The sequence below is a fragment of the Hylobates moloch genome, unplaced genomic scaffold (genome assembly GCF_009828535.3).
Source record: "Hylobates moloch isolate HMO894 unplaced genomic scaffold, HMol_V3 SCAFFOLD_15, whole genome shotgun sequence".
Lineage (NCBI taxonomy): Eukaryota > Metazoa > Chordata > Mammalia > Primates > Hylobatidae > Hylobates > Hylobates moloch.
Window position 1 is genome coordinate 13,547,961 of NW_026652290.1, and position 17,593 is coordinate 13,565,553.

Below are 17,593 nucleotides of genomic sequence, written 5' to 3' on the forward strand. Positions count from 1 at the left end.
TTGAGGATCTCCTAAAATGGCAATCCCAAAAGTCAGCTTTCTTTTCTGTCCTTCACTTAAATGTTTAGCAAGGTTATCTTGAATGTTTTGCATGTCCAATTCCAATAATATTCGTTGTACCTATATGAGAAAATACACAACTTTTAAAATCCAAAATGAAGAAGACATTTATGCAGCCAAAAGACACAGGAAAAAATGCTCATCATCACTGGCCATCAGAGAAATGCAAATCAAAACCACAATGAGATACCATCTCACACCAGTTAGAATGGCCATCATTAAAAAGTCAGGAAACAACAGGTGCTGGAGAGGATGTGGAGAAATAGGAACACTTTTAAACTGTTGGTGGGACTGTAAACTAGTTCAACCATTGTGGAAGTCATTGTGGCGATTCCTCAGGGACCTAGAACTAGAAATACCATTTGACCCAGCCATCCCATTACTGGGTATATACCCAAAGGATTATAAATCATGCTGCTATAAAGACACATGCACATGTATGTTTACTGCGGCACTATTCACAATAGCAAAGACTTGGAACCAATCCAAATGTCCAACAATGATAGACTGGATTAAGAAAATGTGGCACATATACACCATGGGATACTGTGCAGCCATAAAAAATGATGGCTTCATGTCCTTTGTAGGGACATGGATGAAGCTGGAAAACATCATTCTCAGCAAACTATCGCAAGGACAAAAAACCAAACACCGCATGTTCTCACTCATAGGTGGGAATTGAACAATGAGAACTCATGGACACAGGAAGGGGAACATCACACTCCGGGGACTGTTGTGGGGTGGGGGGAGGGGGGAGGGACAGCATGAGAAGATATACCTAATGCTAAATGACGAGTTAATGGGTGCAGCAAACCAACGCGGCACATGGATACATATGTAACTAACCTGCACATTGTGCACATGTACCCTAAACTTAAAGTATAATCAAAAAAAAATAAATAAAATAAAATCCAAAATGATTCATATTATGCAATTTTAACCACTCATTAAAGCAGTCGATATTTGTTATGGGACCTCTTTGCCTAAATTTTATTCATAACAGGGCAGATAAATCATTGAAGAGAATTCTGTGGTCATGATTTAATTTGGTAAGGGGTTGGCAGGTCAGTTAATCCAAGCATGCCCTCCTACCTCTTGTTCCACTTGCTTTGGATGAATCCCTTTTATTTTAGCAAACAGGCTGAGGTTTTCCTTCACGGTGAGTATGTCAAATTGAACATTGAATTGAGGACAGACGCCAGTTATCTTTCTGATTTCCTCCAAGTCTTGCATTTCAGAGAGATTTTTATTATAGATGGTAACTGATCCTAAGAATAGAAGTTAAAAATAAAATTGGCAAGATAATACATTTTGTTAATTTTCATAGATCTCATTTAAGAAAATATTGGCATATATTCACAAATGTCTAAAATAATTTGTGAACAACTACTAACTATTCTTGACATAAATATATGCTTATAGAACTGCATATTTGTGAACACAATTTGTGAACTACTAATTATTCTTGTTACAAACATATGCTTATAGAACTGCATATTTACCCTGAAATATCACACAATGGAATAAAGATAATAATTTTTATAAAATTGCAGAAATATGAAGTATATTCAAAATTATGTAGCTCTTGGAAACAACTTTAGATAAACATTATTTCTCTTAAGCCATCAAATTTAAAATTTAAAGTGACAGGCATATGCTTGACCTCATTCTATTATAAGACATCTTGCCTTTGAGAAATTTCTTTTTACTCACCTTCTGTTGGAACAGACAATCCATTAAGAATATTTAGCAGTGAAGATTTGCCAGCTCCACTGTGACCCAGGATTGCCGTGATTTGACCTTCATATATGTCAAAGAGCAAGCCTATTTTTAGAACAAATTATTAGAACAAATTGTTAACAAATTATTAACAGTATAAACAGAAAGGCATTAGACAGGTCTGGTCCCAACATAGAACAAGGCTATTTAGTTTAGTGGCGTATTTCTCAGCATTTCAATACTTTAAAATACACAATGTTCAATATTTTCCTAATTACCAAAATAATATGTGACAGAACTATAATAATTAAAATAATATGTTACTGGTACAGGATATAGTGACCAATGGAACAGAACAGAAGTCTAATATGGACCAAAGAAAATATAAAAATAAAGATTAATAAAATGACCTTTCAAATTTATTAGATTGTTTATTTAATAAATAATATTGGGACGACTAAATAAATACATTAACAAATTTTATGTTTGTAATTTTTTTTTTTTGGCAACAGGATCTCATTCTGCCACCTAGACTGGAGTGCAGTGGAGCAATCACAGCTCACTGCAGCCTCAGTCTCCCACGCTTAAGCGATTCTCCCACGTCAGCCCCCTGCAGCTGAGACTATTGGCTCACGCCACTACACTTGGCTAATTTTTGTATTTTTAGTAGAGACAGGGTTTTGCCATGTTGCCCAGGCTTGTTTCAAACTCCTGAGTTCAAGCAATCCACCCACTTTGGGATTTACAGATGTGAGCCACCATGCCTGGCCTGTAATTTTCCAGGGTAAGAGGGAGGTGATACTGGCTGTTGGGACTGACCCATAGTAACTGGAAAAATTAAATAGAAGCCTCAGTTTCCTCATCTGCAAAGTGAGAGATATATTAACATGTCTTTCACAGGCCTAAATGTAAAATGGTACATGTAAATCACTTAGCATAGTTTCCCGCACACACCAAGTCCTCAATGAAATCTGAGTGTTTATTGCTATTGTTGTCGTTGTCATTATTATTTATTATGTATTGCTTGTGGGAGTATGACTTTTTATAATTTTAGAGGGAAATAATTTGAAATATGAATCAAGAATCTTGAAAGCATGCTTCTTTTGAATAATTCTGCTTCTAGAAATTTATATTCAAGAAACAATTTATGACATTTACAAAGATTGAACAAGGCTGTTCATTCTAGTATTTTTTATTACACTAAAAATTGGAAACAAATTGAATCTCATACATTGGTGTGTTAATAAGTTAGTCATGGTATCCATATAATGGAATGCTACTTAGCTTCTGAAAAGTAGGCCATAGATAAAAGATTTCAAAAGTGTGTCCCAAAGGTGTTGCAGATGTGCTCCAGAAACTAACTCCATGAGGAAGGAAGAGGAGGCTAAGGGAATGCAACTTCTTCCCTGATTTCCCAAAGAGCAGCTACACTTGGTTTGAATTCATAATCATATTTTTAATGTATTGATGTCTAATGCTTTTAATTTTTTAAGGTGCTGCTATTTTTAAAATGAACAAAATTCTTTTTTTTTTTTTTGAGACGGAGTCTCGCTCTGTTGCCCAGGCTGGAGTGCAGTGGCGCGATCTCGGCTCACTGCAAGCTCCCACTCCCGGGTTCAGGCCATTCTCCTGCCTCAGCCTCCCGAATAGCTGGGACTACAGGCACCTGCCACCACGCCCGGCTAATTTTTTTGTATTTTTAGTAGAGACGGGGTTTCACTGTGTTAGCCAGGATGGTCTCGATCTCCTGACCTCGTGATCCTCCCGCCTCGGCCTCCCACAGTGCTGGGATTACAGGCTTGAGCCACCGCACATGGCCAAATGAACAAAATTCTTAAAGAAGTTTTTTGTTTAGACAAAAAGAAGTTCATGACTTGATGAGTGCAAAGGTAGTTCAAAATGTGCTCCAAAACTTTAAGTAACCAATTTAAAATTATTTCAGTATCTCCTGAGCTAACATTAAAGAAAGAAATCACAGCTCTAGATGGTATTTGATGAGAGAAACCTAGAGAGAGAATAAAATTGCTCATATAAATACATTAAATTCTCAAAGACCTAATCTAAAAGCAATGAATAAGACTGAATTAAAGGATGCTGTATTTATTAGAAAATACACGCAATATAAACACAATGGTCAGAGAACTCTCTACTTCTGGAAGGTTCATGGCTCTTCTTTTTCAGCTTTTAAGGCTTCTGTCTTTTATAAAAATCATTTTAATTCCTCCTAAAAATTATTTTTAATAAAAGTAAATAGTCCTCCATGAAATCTAGCTACTCACTTTGATGTTTGCTTAAATGTCTGTTATAGAAAACTGTATGTTAGAATATTTTGTATCAAAATGTGTTTTTTCATTTCAAATTATAACTTATATTTGTTATAGGATATTGACTTGTGAAATTTAATTCATAGTCAATGGTTTTACTCATCTTGCTTTAGTTAACCTCACCAGTACATATAAACTATGTAAATTCACTGGCTAGTATAAAACCTTTATCAGATTTCAGTCTAGATGTTCTTTCCTCACAATGACAATATATAAAATATTGATCATAGCAGATTAATCTTTAAAAACAAAGAGAAATTGCATCTTTCATTGTATGATACCATTTTTATAAATTAATAGATCCATGAAATATCTGGAAGAATTTTACAGCATATTCTTAATCATGATTAATGTCCAAGTGATAGCATTAGGTTATTTATATTCTTTTTTCTTTTGCTTATCTATATATTTCAAATTTTTTCACATTGTTTCCCTTTTTTATAATAAAGAAATAAGTGAAAGAATGAAATGTTTCAATGTTTTTCTTTACCTTTCAATGCTTCTACTTTTCCAGACTTTCCTTTATATTCCTTCTTAACATTTCTGATTCTGAAATAACAAAAAGGGTGCTTACTTAGCCAACACAGAAGTGAAAATAGCACAGGCCATTAATAGCTCTAGTCATAGTGATAGCTGCAGCCAACCACTTTATGTGAAATAAAGGATGGCATAAACAGTCTATTCAGAAAGAAAAAGACCTATTTTTGATTACTCATTTCCCCGAGGTAGAAAATAAAGGAGTCTCTCTCAAGTTACAATTAAACTATTAGTATTTTGCCTAGAAAAGTAGAATGCTGTGTAATTATCCTCACTTTCTTCCTCTAGATTTAGAATAGTTGGTTCTTCCCCTTGTTCAAGATCAGCTCATTTACCTGGGGTCTTGAACTGGCATCCTGCATCATCTCTAAGTCTTGCTTATTAGTTTATTAGACACTCTGTCACCTGCATCTTTTCTAGTGTCCTCTCTAATAGCTCCTCTTTGAACTTACCTCTACTTTGGACACAGTTTAATTTCTCTCCTCCCTGTATTGCATAAAATTCTCAAAATAAAATTGCCATTGTAAACTTGCCATTTTCACTTCCTGACCTTTAATTCCTCTTCAGTTGCACGCTGATTTCTGAACTCACCACTCCAGTGAATCACTTCATAATGAAATCATTAGTGACCTCCCAATTATAAAATACAACAAATACTTTTCCATTCTTAGGTATTGGATTATGAGTCACTGTTGATGACTTTCTCTTTGTTAGTGGTGACTTAATTGCTTTGCTTCTTATTTTTCTAAATGTTCCTTCTCTGTTTCCTAATAAATTCCTCTTTCTTCATCAGACACATCAGCTTGATGTTCCACAGAACATCCACAGAAGCCTTGCTCACAACAATGCATCTCCATGTATATGATGGATCTTCTCATTCGGGACTCTCTCCAGAAGTTTTCTCATTGGATTTTTTGTTTTAATATCAACCTAATGTTGACCCCACCATTTTCATTGATCTTTAGACTTACACGTCTAATGGTTTGCTGGATAGTCTCTCTGTCTCTCTCTCTCTCTCTCACACACACACACACACCACTCTTAATCAGTGGTTATCAATTGTGAATACACATTAGAATTCCATAGAGAACTGATGCCTACAAACAATCCTCAGAGATTCACATTATATTCACATTAATTACTTCTCTGCAGAGTTCACAGAAAAAAGAAGATTCACATTAATTGATCTGGAGTGATGAGTTTTTCTTGGCAGTGAAGGCTGAGGATTGGGATAATTTAAATGTTCTTCCAAATGAGTCTAATGTGAAGCCAGGTTTGAGAATTAACTGCTCTAAAACTGCATATCCAGAACAGACTTCACTGCATTGTCACCTAAACCCATTCCCCCATCGTGCTGGATCTTACTTGGCAGCATAGACATTCAACTACTCTCTTCTTGTTTCTCACTCAGATTCATCACCCATCCAACCTGGTATCATTTTTGTAAAATTTAACTCTAAAATAGTTCAAGTCTTGGGTCCCTTTTAAGTCTTCAACTATTCTTCTGTTGTTCACTGCCTCTAGTTATTTTCCCTACTTTCAGTTTATTCCCCTAGAATCCATGCTTCACACAGCAAACAGGGCGATTTATTTTAAAATCCATTTTATTTACTCCTCAACGTTCCTTATCAGCCTCGGAGGGAAAGTCAAGGCTACTTTGTACCACATGAAGCAGCCACTCATGGTCTGTCCAGTGACATCTTTCAGCATCCTCGGCCTCAGGTTTTATGTATCAGGATCACCAAACCACCATTTATATCCTACACAAAGCTTAGTGCTTTTTGTCTTTTCTGCTGGGTGTGTCATACACATATACATATACACATGCACTCACACACACATATGTATATATGCACAAATGCACCTTTTTATATGTCTTATTCTTAAAAGAATGTTCATTGCAACGTCATTTGTCAGAGCAAAAAATTAGAAACAACCAGAATATTCTTCAGTGTAAGAAAAGATAAATAAAAATGGTAGATTCATATCTTAGAATATTCTTATATAAAAATTTAAATCAATGCATTAGCCCATAGTTATCACTATGAATCGACCCCACAAAGCAAAATGCTGAGTGTAGAAGCAATATGTAGAAACTTAAGTACAGTCTGATACCATTTATAGATTATATTAAAAACACATGAGCTATATCACCTATATCTATATCACATATTGTTTAGGGCTATAAGTGTATGGTGCAATATGTAAATATATGAATGGAAAGTGATAACACCAAATCCATTATAAAGGTCAATTCTAATGAAGGAGGGAGAAAATATTTTAAAGAGATCAAAAGGGACTTTAAATAAACATGTTATATATCCATTAAAAATACAAAGAAAATATTATAATAATGTTTATATCTGTTCAATCTGGATGGTGAATATGTCAGCTTTAAAAGCCTAAATTTCTTCAGTAATTTTTAACTTTTTAAAAGAAAAATAGATGTTCTCTTCTTCAATTTCCCTAAACTAGGGTAGTTAACACTTCTATTGACTAAATAACAGTAGTTAATATCTCTATCCCTACATTTATCAGGTTGAATTTCATGTACCTATTTATCTTCTTCCCTAGGCTGTGTGCTCCTTGAAAGACAGTTTATTGTTCATCTTTGCAGCCCTAAAGATTAGTAAAGAACCCAGCAACAATATGTTTGTTGAATGAATTAATTAAGCAAAGTTAAAAGGTGATGAGTTTCACCAGGTATTTTATTTCAGAATTTCTTTGTAAAATGGAATCCCTGTTGAAGTGATCCTTTAATGTCTTGTTTTAATAAAGAAAATTCCATTTAGGAGGAGCTGGTGTTTCTGGATTTTAGACATGAAATCAGTCATTTACATTTGGGGCAGACATCCTACCTGTGTTCTTGGAATATTGCCTGAATGGTCTATAGTTACAGGAATGCACATATGTGCACACAATTGCCCCCAGAGAAAATGTGACTTGGGGGTTATGAATGAGGAAGAGCCAGTTGTGAATAACAAATGTATATTTTTACAAATCCAGAATCATGATTCTGGTTAGAATTCTACAAGCTTTCATCCATACCCCTGATACACAGAGCTTAAAGGTTACATATCCTGTAAGCTCTATGTATCTTAGGGGAAGAGTTCCTTTGTATATAAAGCATTCGTATATAAAGGGGAAGAGTCCATTTTTATATAAAGCAGAGACCACATAGGAAGAAAAAAATCAATGCCTTCGTGCCTTTTATATTCATACAAAATAGAATTCACACGTTGGAATTGATTGAAAAAGATTTTACAATGTCTACAGGTGGGGAAGAGTAATGATGCTACTAAGAAATGATCACTGTGAAGAAAGAAGAGATAAAACTTGTGGATTGGAAACTGCATATACTGTCGGATGGTTGAAAGGCAGTTTTAGACTGCCTTGCAGCCCCAGACCTGCTTTAACAGTCAGTGAGTATGTACCACCTTGTCATTAAAGAGCTACAACATTGACCGCCTAAGCCTACTTTCTTGCTTTGGTGTGGATCTGGGGTGAGGTGCCCCACAATGGATCCAAAAGCTTTAGTGAATAGTCCTTGCATCAAATGACTTTCTTTACCTGGTTTGTCAGTAGCCTCAGATTCCACCTGAGCTAAGAATCCAGATCAAGTGACAGGTGTGCCCAGTCAACATTGTATACATTGGCTAGGTTTGGAGGCACAGTGGGGGTGTGGGAGAAGAGGAGAGAAGTCGGGGGAAGGTGGGGGTGGAGGACATTTTGCTTTCTTTCCTAGGCCACTAGGCAGCAGTAGAAGAACAAAGAAAATTTTGAGGTCTTTGTAAGTAAAAAGATTTTGTTAGAAGGTTGGATCTGAGAATTATTATAATTTGAATAATAATATAATACAATATTATTTTGTGCCCTCAACTGGTAAAGAAGGATTGATGACACTGGAACTGAGTTTTATGGAATTATTCCTCACTTGGCCTTTCTCGTTTGGATAGATATTTTGTATAGAGCTGGTATACTCCTAGCTAGAGCAGAGGAGGCACTGTTGCCCCTCTCAGAAAACTTTAATGGAAAATTGGTTAAGAACTAGATGGAGGAAGCTTAGGTATATGGGTTAGGCCTCTCTGTCTTGGAAATATTTTACTTCCTAGCTATGGTTCTCTATTTATTCATTTTCCTTTGCCTCCTGACATCTCAATAGTATGTTAAGAGCAGACTGTAGAGCCAGACTACCTGGATTACAATTCCATTTCCCCACTTGCGAGTTGTGTGACATTGGGTAAAAGGCTTCAGCTTTGATTATTTCACTTTTTGTATTCTCAAAATGGGGAAAATAAAGATACCTACCTTGTAAACTTTTTGTGCGAATTATGTGCAAGTCAGGTACATAGTCAGCACTAAGTAAACATCTGTTAATAAATAAACGATTGCTATTTAAAGCGCTGATTCATTAACTTTGTACCAAATTTTGTAGAAAAGTCTACAAAGCTATTTTGAAATCCACAATACTTGGGTTCAATCCCAAAACTGCTGAGTTAGAATCCCTGGCTAAAAACAGATATTCTAACTGCTCCTCATACAATTCTGTTATATACCAAATCTCATAACAACCCTACAAAGTCAATATTAATCTTGTTTCATAGAAGACATACAGACTCATAAAATTTACTCATTTTTCCAAGATTACACATCAAATGAGAGACGAGAGTATTAGGATCTAAGAATTTCTGATTCAGGATTTCTTACTTATTCCAACTTACCATATAAAGCCAAATGAAACCATGGAGAGAGGGGTTCACAGAATGAAAGGATCAAGTATAAAAGAGAGGTGGGCACAAGAGAAAGAGGCAGAAAGGGGGGCAAGATGAAGTGTGGCTGGATAATATGATATGGAGCTGATAAACAAGCAGGATTTTCCTTTCAATAACAGAAGAAATTGGTGGTGATGGAAATGGAGCAGTTCAAAGTGACATTGACAAAAACAAATATCTTCTCCTTCAATATTTTGCCTCAAGCTCACTCTGATGCTCTTGGTTAATAATTCTTTAGCCTTGTGCTCATGTATTAGTATTACTTATAAGTGTGATTACCTGATGGCTTCTTTTCCTTGGAATTCAGGAGCTACTGGTTCAAAATAGTCATCAGAGGGATGCTCAGCATCGATTTCTTTCTCAATAACCTTAGTATTAGTCCTTTGGTGTTGGAAACAAGATGATGAATTCAAGAAAAATAAAGGAGAATAATGGCGCTCATCTCCATCTAATTAACCAAGAGGCAACAAAATATGATCAGTAATGGTAAAACAATGCGCAAAGAAGCCTTGCTCACGACAATGCAGAATACCTTGAAGTTTTAAGCATCATAGAGACATTTTTTCTTCTAAAACCCTATTTATTACTAAGAAGAAAACTTGATGATGAAGTGAACAATGAGAATTCAAAGGAAATAATATATTGCAAAAGTTAAACAATATAATACAGCTTTCAACAAAGTATAAATAAAATGTGATCTAAAAAAAAGAAAGTCAACAGGAAAGTGAGGTTCAAATGAAATATTAGGTGTATGACCAGCTGAGTTGGACTCCAGCTTTTCCCTGATCAAGACGTTAGTACAGATCTTAGAGCCTCTGTTGTCTACATCTGTAGAAAAGGACACCCAACAAGGAAACCATTATATCTCCTTTTTCTCCAGTCTTAACAATGGGTTGCATTATCCTTGATAATAGGCTCATGAAAAACAGATTTGTATCACCCAATAAACATATTTATTAAATTTTTTTAAATGTGATCTAAAGGTATTTAGGAGAATGAATGAAACCAAATATTTGGGAAAACACAAAGCCTTAATATAGTGCATAAAAATAATTGTAGACATATTTGTGAACTTAAATAATTTGACCACAGCAACATAATTGAACATAATATTGAAATATATATATTCCTTCTTAGGCATGAATACATGGAGAAACTATATTTGTTTAGAATAAATTTATGGTGATATTTTAAATATATTTTTCCAGTTTAAAAAATGAAGTTGAATTTATTATTAAGGGCCTTCACATATCAACCAGAAGTCACAGAAAGACAGGAATATGTACAAGTAAGTACATAGAAAACCTATAAGACAACATTAAATAGTGGAAGGAACATATAAAATAAGAGGATAAACAAGAAGATTGTGCCAGAAAAAAAGCTTCTGATTCTAGAATGTGTGAAAAAATTCTGGGCTTACGTGAAATTTTTGGTTGTTTGCAAGATAATCTAACTGGGCAATCAATATACTTCTGTAAATATGAACAATATATAAAACATTTTGAGAATGATGCTGAACAAATATTCACGAGAAAGCACTTCCACAGTATAATGGCCTCCCGCCAGCCAAACCACCATAAAAACTAATTTATTTTATCTTATTCTGACATAAATCCTAATATGACCCTTTCAAAACACTTTCAGGGATCCAGAAAAACCTAACATTATTTAATTACCACATAATTACAAGATATATTATAATTATTGTTGTCACATAATTATAATATATTGTTATAGTAAAGTCATAAGAAGAATTGTTTTTACATAAAACTTTCATTAGACCATTAAAACTATGAAGTAGAAAAAACGAACTTATTAGTTTGAAATGGGAAATATTTAATATTCATTTTAAAAGTCTATATAATCTAAAAAAATATATTCAATGTAATTAATAACTGTAGAGGTCAGAGAAAACTTACTATTACTTACAGGGTAAAATTTTGTCAAAGTATAATGCCAATAGCAAGTAGATGAGACCATCCAAAAGCAACATGGAAAAAGTTGCTATCATTGTATATGAGTCTCCTGAAGGGTCAGGAAAAATTACACCATTCAAGTTATAATCCAGTTTGATAATCTAAGAATCAACAAATAAAAATAAATGTTTAAAATAAATAAATAAATAGCTTGGCATAGCGGCAAAAAGTATTAATTTATTAACTAGCCTTTTCAAGAGGCACTTAGTAGTTACTAGTCAAATATATAAATACGTAAATAAAGGTATTGGTCAAAATATTTCTATTTTACAATGAAAAATAATTAGAAAAACATTTATTTAATAAATACAATGTTCTAAGTATAAGAATTTAAATTATAATTCATTTGTTTGTTTTCAGAAAATCATTGCAATATATATCTCTTCTGGGCAACTAAGGAAATACAAATTTTGGAAAGAATATAAGAAATTCTTGGATGCCTCTAATTAGATAAAAAGAGAACTTACCTCCTTTTCTAGTTATTATTTCAAATAAAATTTGTATTTAGAATTTTGCCATATAATAACAGCGACTATGTTCTAGGCACTGTCCTAAGTGTTTTGTATATTATCATTTAATCTTCCTTAAAACCCTATCAGATAAGCAATAAGTCTTATAAAAATAATAAGATTTTAATCTGCATTTTACATATGATAAAACTAAGGCACAGCGAAGTTGAGTAGCCAAAAGTGGCAAAGTGAAATTAGAAGAGAAAGTCTTACTCCTAAGTCCAGTTCCTTACCCTGCACACTCTACAGCTTCTCAGTCTATGTTAAAATGTTAACATTTTCATGATAAAGTTGAATTTATTCTAGGAATCCAAAATTGAAAATCAATCAATGTAATTCAACATAAAACATTAAATAGGAAAATAATGTGATCAATATAATAGACACAGAAAAAACATTTGGTAAAATGTAATATCTATTCATAGTAAAGAAAATATCTTCACAAACTAAGAAGATGAATCTTCCTTAATCTGGTGAATTACACGCACCGAGACCAACAATAAGCATCGTACTTAATGGCACGACGTAGAAAGCTTTTATTTTGCCTGCATTTCTATTCATTATTGTACTAGAGGTCCGGACCTGTGCAGGAAAGCAGGAAAAAGAAACAAAAAGCGTAAGGATTGCGATGGGAAAAATATAAGCCATCATTGTTTGAAGACAACATGATTATATATAATTCCAGTATAAAACCCAGAAAAATATTGGGTTTAATAAGAGAATATAGCAAGAATGCTGGATAGAACGCCAGTGTACAGAAATCAGTTGCATCTCTCTACATTAACAACAAATGTTTAAAAATAAGAATTTAAACATAGATGCTATTTATAATAGCAAGGAAAATATCAAAAGCATCAAATCAAATAAAAATGTGTAAGACCTCTACAGTGAAAACTAAAACAGGCCAAGTGCATGGATCACACCTGTAATCCCAGCACTTTGATAGGCTGAGTTGGGAGGATCACTTTTTTGAGCCCAGGAGGTTGAGATTAGCCTGAGCGACACGGTGAGACTAACTCTCTAAAAAAATTAAAAATTAGCCAGGTGTGGTGGTGTATGCCTATAGTCCCAGTTACTTGTGAGGCTGAGGCGGGAAGATCACTTAAGTCCAGGAGGTTGAGGCTGCAGTGAGCTGTGTTTGTACACTCCAGCCTTGGTGACAGGGCAAGACCCTGTCTCAGAATAAAATAAAAATAAAAATAAGATAATTATTAAAGAAAATTGAAGATCACGTAAATGAATGCAAAGATATATTATGTTCATGGCTGAAAAAAAGATGACAATTTTCTTCAGACTGATCGAATAATTCAACTGCATCACACTCTTAACAGTTTTGCACAGGCATATAAATGTGTGATTACATAACTTGATAAGCTAATTCTAAAATTTACATAATTGCAAAGAAATTAGAATAGACAAGACTCTCTTGAAAAAGAGATTAAAGAGGTAAAGCTGTTACTGCCAGATATCAAGACATATAATAAAGCAAAACAATTAAGACAATGTGGCCACAGTGCAAGGATAGGCATTTTGGCCATCACATGATTGGTTGAGTTATGATAAAAGAAAGATTGCAATTCATTCAAGGAAAGGATAGTCTAGTTGATAAATTGAGCTGGAGAAATTGGATATTTGTGTAGCAAAATTAATATTGCCTCTACCTATACATGCACAAAAGTTATATTGAAATGGATTTTATATCTTAATGTAAAAGCTGAAACAGTCAATATTCTAGAAAAACAGCCAGAAAATATCTTTGTAAACTTGGTGTAGGCAATGATTCCTTAAATTGATTTTTACAAAAAGCATTCTACATAAAAGAGAAACTTGAGAAATTGGACCTTATCAAAATTATGTATCTCTGTTCATCACAGGTACCATTAAGAGAGGAAAAAAGCTAGCAACAAATAACGGAAAAATGTCGGATGTTCAACATGTATAAGGAATTCTTATAAAGCAATCGGGAGAAGACAGAAAACTCAGAGGAAAAATGGGCCAAAGAACTGGATAGGTAATTAATAAAAAAGAAAATTCGTAATCCACTAAGCATATACAAAGGCATTCAACGTCATCAATAATCGGGGAAATGCAAATTAACACTACAATGATATATCATTGCATAACCATCAGAATAACTAAAATTTGAAAGATTGACAATACTGGTCAAGTGTTAGAAAAACTGGAATTCCGAAACACTGTTGATGTAAAACTAAATTGATGCAACCACTTTGGAAAAATATTTGGTGGTAGCTACTAAGATTAATATTTGTATACTCTCAGCCCCACTATTCTGTTTGTCATACTAACATAATGAACAGAATGGAATGTCCATATTCAGTAGGAAATGTGTACTAGAATATTTGTAGCAGCTTTATTAAAAAGGCTCAAAAACTAAAAATTATCATAATCTATTGATAAGAAAATTGATAGTATATTAACACAATAGGATGCTACGTAACACTACACTATAGCTACACAGAAACTATGCTGCCACCTAAAAATGTCATGTTGACTGAAAAAAGAGAGATTTTCAAAAATACACTTTGTGCAGCATCACTCCTATGAAGTTTAAAACATGCAAAACCAAAAATTTTATTTAGGAACACATACTTAGGTGGTAATGAAAAGCAAAGAAGTGAATATCATAAAATTTTTACCTTTACGAAGGAGTGTTCTGAGGGGTTTGTGACTGGTGGCGACATTCTATTCCTTGATCTAGTTCATGGATACTTTGATTTACTTTATAATTATCTGTTAAACTATACTTGTGTTTGGAAAGTTTTTCATATTCATAGTTTAAACAATAAAAGTGGGTTCATATATAACAATTTTAATAAACTAGCAGATATTTTCATTATGTTAAATCAATAGTAATAAAAGTAAATATTTGTACATAGGGAAAAAAACCTAGAAGAAAATACTTCAAAATGAAAATATATCTGAGCAGTGAAATCTGAAGGATTTTTTTTTAATTTAAGTTTCTTTGTGAAGTGACATTTTTTCTACAATGTAATAATAACATTTTAAAGTTTAACTTTAGAAAAATTGTTTAGAATAAAAGCTCTTAGTTTGAGTAGTGCTGATCCTACAGGGCATGAAGTATCTACTTCTTTTGAAATTTCAGTAATAAACCAATTAACTAGGCTCTTACCTGAATCATTCCAGCAGTAAAGGCAAAAGGGCTACAAATACTCAAAATCCACTCCAGAGATGAAGGAAGTTGTTCATAAAATACAGTGAACCCCAGACATCCCCAAAAGAGGGTAAGGAGAAACACAATCAAATTGGTGAGGACAGCTTTTTTTAACAACACACTCATCAGGAACACCAAAGCTACCTGCAAGAGAGAGAAGACATTCAGCTGTTATAAAAAATATTTAGCTCACTGAGAATCTTTGGCAGCCCAATCAAATACGGATTTTTATATCATAACATAAATATTTATCAGTGAGAAAGTGGTGAAAATATTAAGGTATAATGAGTCTGTTCTTTCCTCAACTTCTTTTGAAAGAGGATCCTTTTTATCCTACTCAAATGCCAGGCTTTTGTTGCTGAGGAAAGGGTGGGGGAAAAGCTGGAATAAGAGCTGAGGATAGGGTAGAAATGCAGACTTGGGTCTAAATTAATGTAATGAAGCTAAATTAATGTAAGAAGGAGCATCTACATACTTTCTGCAGAAAACAACCTGGAGGGTGGAAATTAGAGGCCCTTGTTCAGAGAAGGGAGAGCAGAGTGAAATGAGAAGTGAGTATGAGACAGAATATTAGAGGGAGAAGAGATATTGGGATCAGCTACCATGTGATGGGCACCCTTATGGGAAAAAAAATTGGGTCCACCCCTCAAAAATAACCTCAATAATCATACAGAAAAGCCTTTGATATTTGAGTCAGCATTGTTTTTTCTTTTTGATACATCATTTCATTAGTTCAGTCCTTTATGCAAAAGGCAGGTCAAATTTTATTTGGATTACATAATTTTTTCACTCTACAGAAACTATCTCAAGTACACACAAGGACACACACATAAACACACACAATGGACATGAAAGTAGTGATTACAGTAACCTACTAGGGCATTAATATTAGCTACATATAGCTAAGATCTAAAGCAGAGAAAGTGGTAATAAATGTATGAACTTACCAAAGATAAGCCATATAAAAAAAAGAGTATAAATATGACCATGAAGCCAGTCATGACTATAATTTGGGTGAATGTTATGATAATTGTAATGAATATGGAAATAATAAAGATGAAGCCAGCATAGATTAGACCCCAGGAGAGCCTAAATAAAGACAAAAAGTTATATAAATTATGTTAACTTATTTACAAAGTATTTAATATATACAAAAGCATCTAAAGAACAATGTAATGACTACCTTTGTACCTTCTAGATTAATAACTATACTGTTAATCCTACAGCAGAAGCTCATTGCATATCCTTTTTCAATCACAATTCTCCTTCTTTATAATTGCCATTCATTTTCATTACCTTTACCACGTATGCAAACAGAGATGATAGATACTGAACACTGGTACAGGCACCAACCAATAAAAAGGATTCCAAGGCCAGGCGCGGTGGCTCATGCCTGTAATTACAGCACTTTGGGAGACCAAGGCAGGCAGATCATTTGAGGTCAAGAGTTCCAGACCAGCCCGACCAACATGGTGAAACCCGTCTCTACTAAAAATGCAAGGCTGGACACGGTGGCTCACACTTGTAATCCCAGCACTTTGGGAGGCCGAGGCGGGTTTTTTGTATTTTTAGTAGAGACGGGGTTTCACCATGGTCTCTACTAAAAATACAAAAAAAAATTAGCCGGGCGTGGTGGCGGGCGCCTGTAGTCCCAGCTACTCGGAGAGGCTGAGGCAGGAGAATGGCGTGAACCCGGGAGGCGGAGCTTGCAGTGAGCCGAGATTGCGCCACTGCATTCCAGCCTGGGTGACAGAGCGAGACTCCGTCTCAAAAAAAAAAAAAAAAAATGCAAAAAAATTAGTCAAGCATGGTGATGCATGCCTGTAGTCCCAGTTACTTGGGAGGCTGAGGCAGGAGAATCGCCTGAACCTAGGAGGCAGAGGTTGCAGTGAGCTGTGATCACGCCACTGCACTCCAGTCTCGGTGACAGAGTGAGACTCCATCTCAAAAAAATAAAAAGGATGCCAAAATTAATTAAGTGACTGTAAGCACAGCTGGGCCATTGTGCCTTGTTGGTACCTACGTGTTAGGCAACAGCTCTGTGTGCATGTATTGTATAAACAGTATGACTATTGTATTAAACAGTATCAATAATATCATATGTATTATTCTGCAAGTTGTCTTTATCAGTCAACAATATTATACACTGCTGTATAATATTTCATTATGAGACTATGACCCAAAATTCTGCTGCCCATGGAAATTTAGGTTGTTTTCCATTTTTTTCTATTACAATGCCAAGAACATTCTTGTACTTGTCTTTTTTGAGAAAAATGTACAAGAGTGTTTCTAAGCATTTTGTAACTTCAGCTTTGTTAGATATTACCATACCGTCCTAACTGTAGAATTGGAAGCAACTTAAAAGCTTCTGATCAATCAAGTAACTCTATAAACACTGGGGCAGTTGATAATTTGACTATCCATGGGGATCTCAGCAGGCAGCACCTCCAGCCTCTTTCGTAGTAGAAAATCGAAATTTTGCAACTCTACTAAGCCCATTCTA

General features: G+C 34.4%; 1 protein-coding gene across 3 annotated transcripts in view; it reads right to left on the reverse strand.

Moving 5' to 3' along the window:
• The window catches only part of ABCA6 (ATP binding cassette subfamily A member 6), a 72,273-nt gene that overhangs the window by 34,414 nt on the left and 20,266 nt on the right, over window positions 1-17,593 (reverse strand). For 2 of the 3 annotated variants that reach the window (XM_058429049.1, XM_032177953.2), the window contains 8 exons: window positions 16,038-16,179; window positions 15,049-15,234; window positions 11,342-11,489; window positions 9,692-9,860; window positions 4,594-4,652; window positions 1,774-1,884; window positions 1,153-1,328; window positions 1-120 (listed from right to left, as the gene is read on the reverse strand). In XM_058429049.1, coding sequence (XP_058285032.1) covers window positions 1-120; window positions 1,153-1,328; window positions 1,774-1,884; window positions 4,594-4,652; window positions 9,692-9,860; window positions 11,342-11,489; window positions 15,049-15,234; window positions 16,038-16,179 — 1,111 coding nt within the window. The remainder of the gene's footprint in view (window positions 121-1,152; window positions 1,329-1,773; window positions 1,885-4,593; window positions 4,653-9,691; window positions 9,861-11,341; window positions 11,490-15,048; window positions 15,235-16,037; window positions 16,180-17,593) is intronic. The other variant, XM_032177956.2, reaches the window with a different exon arrangement.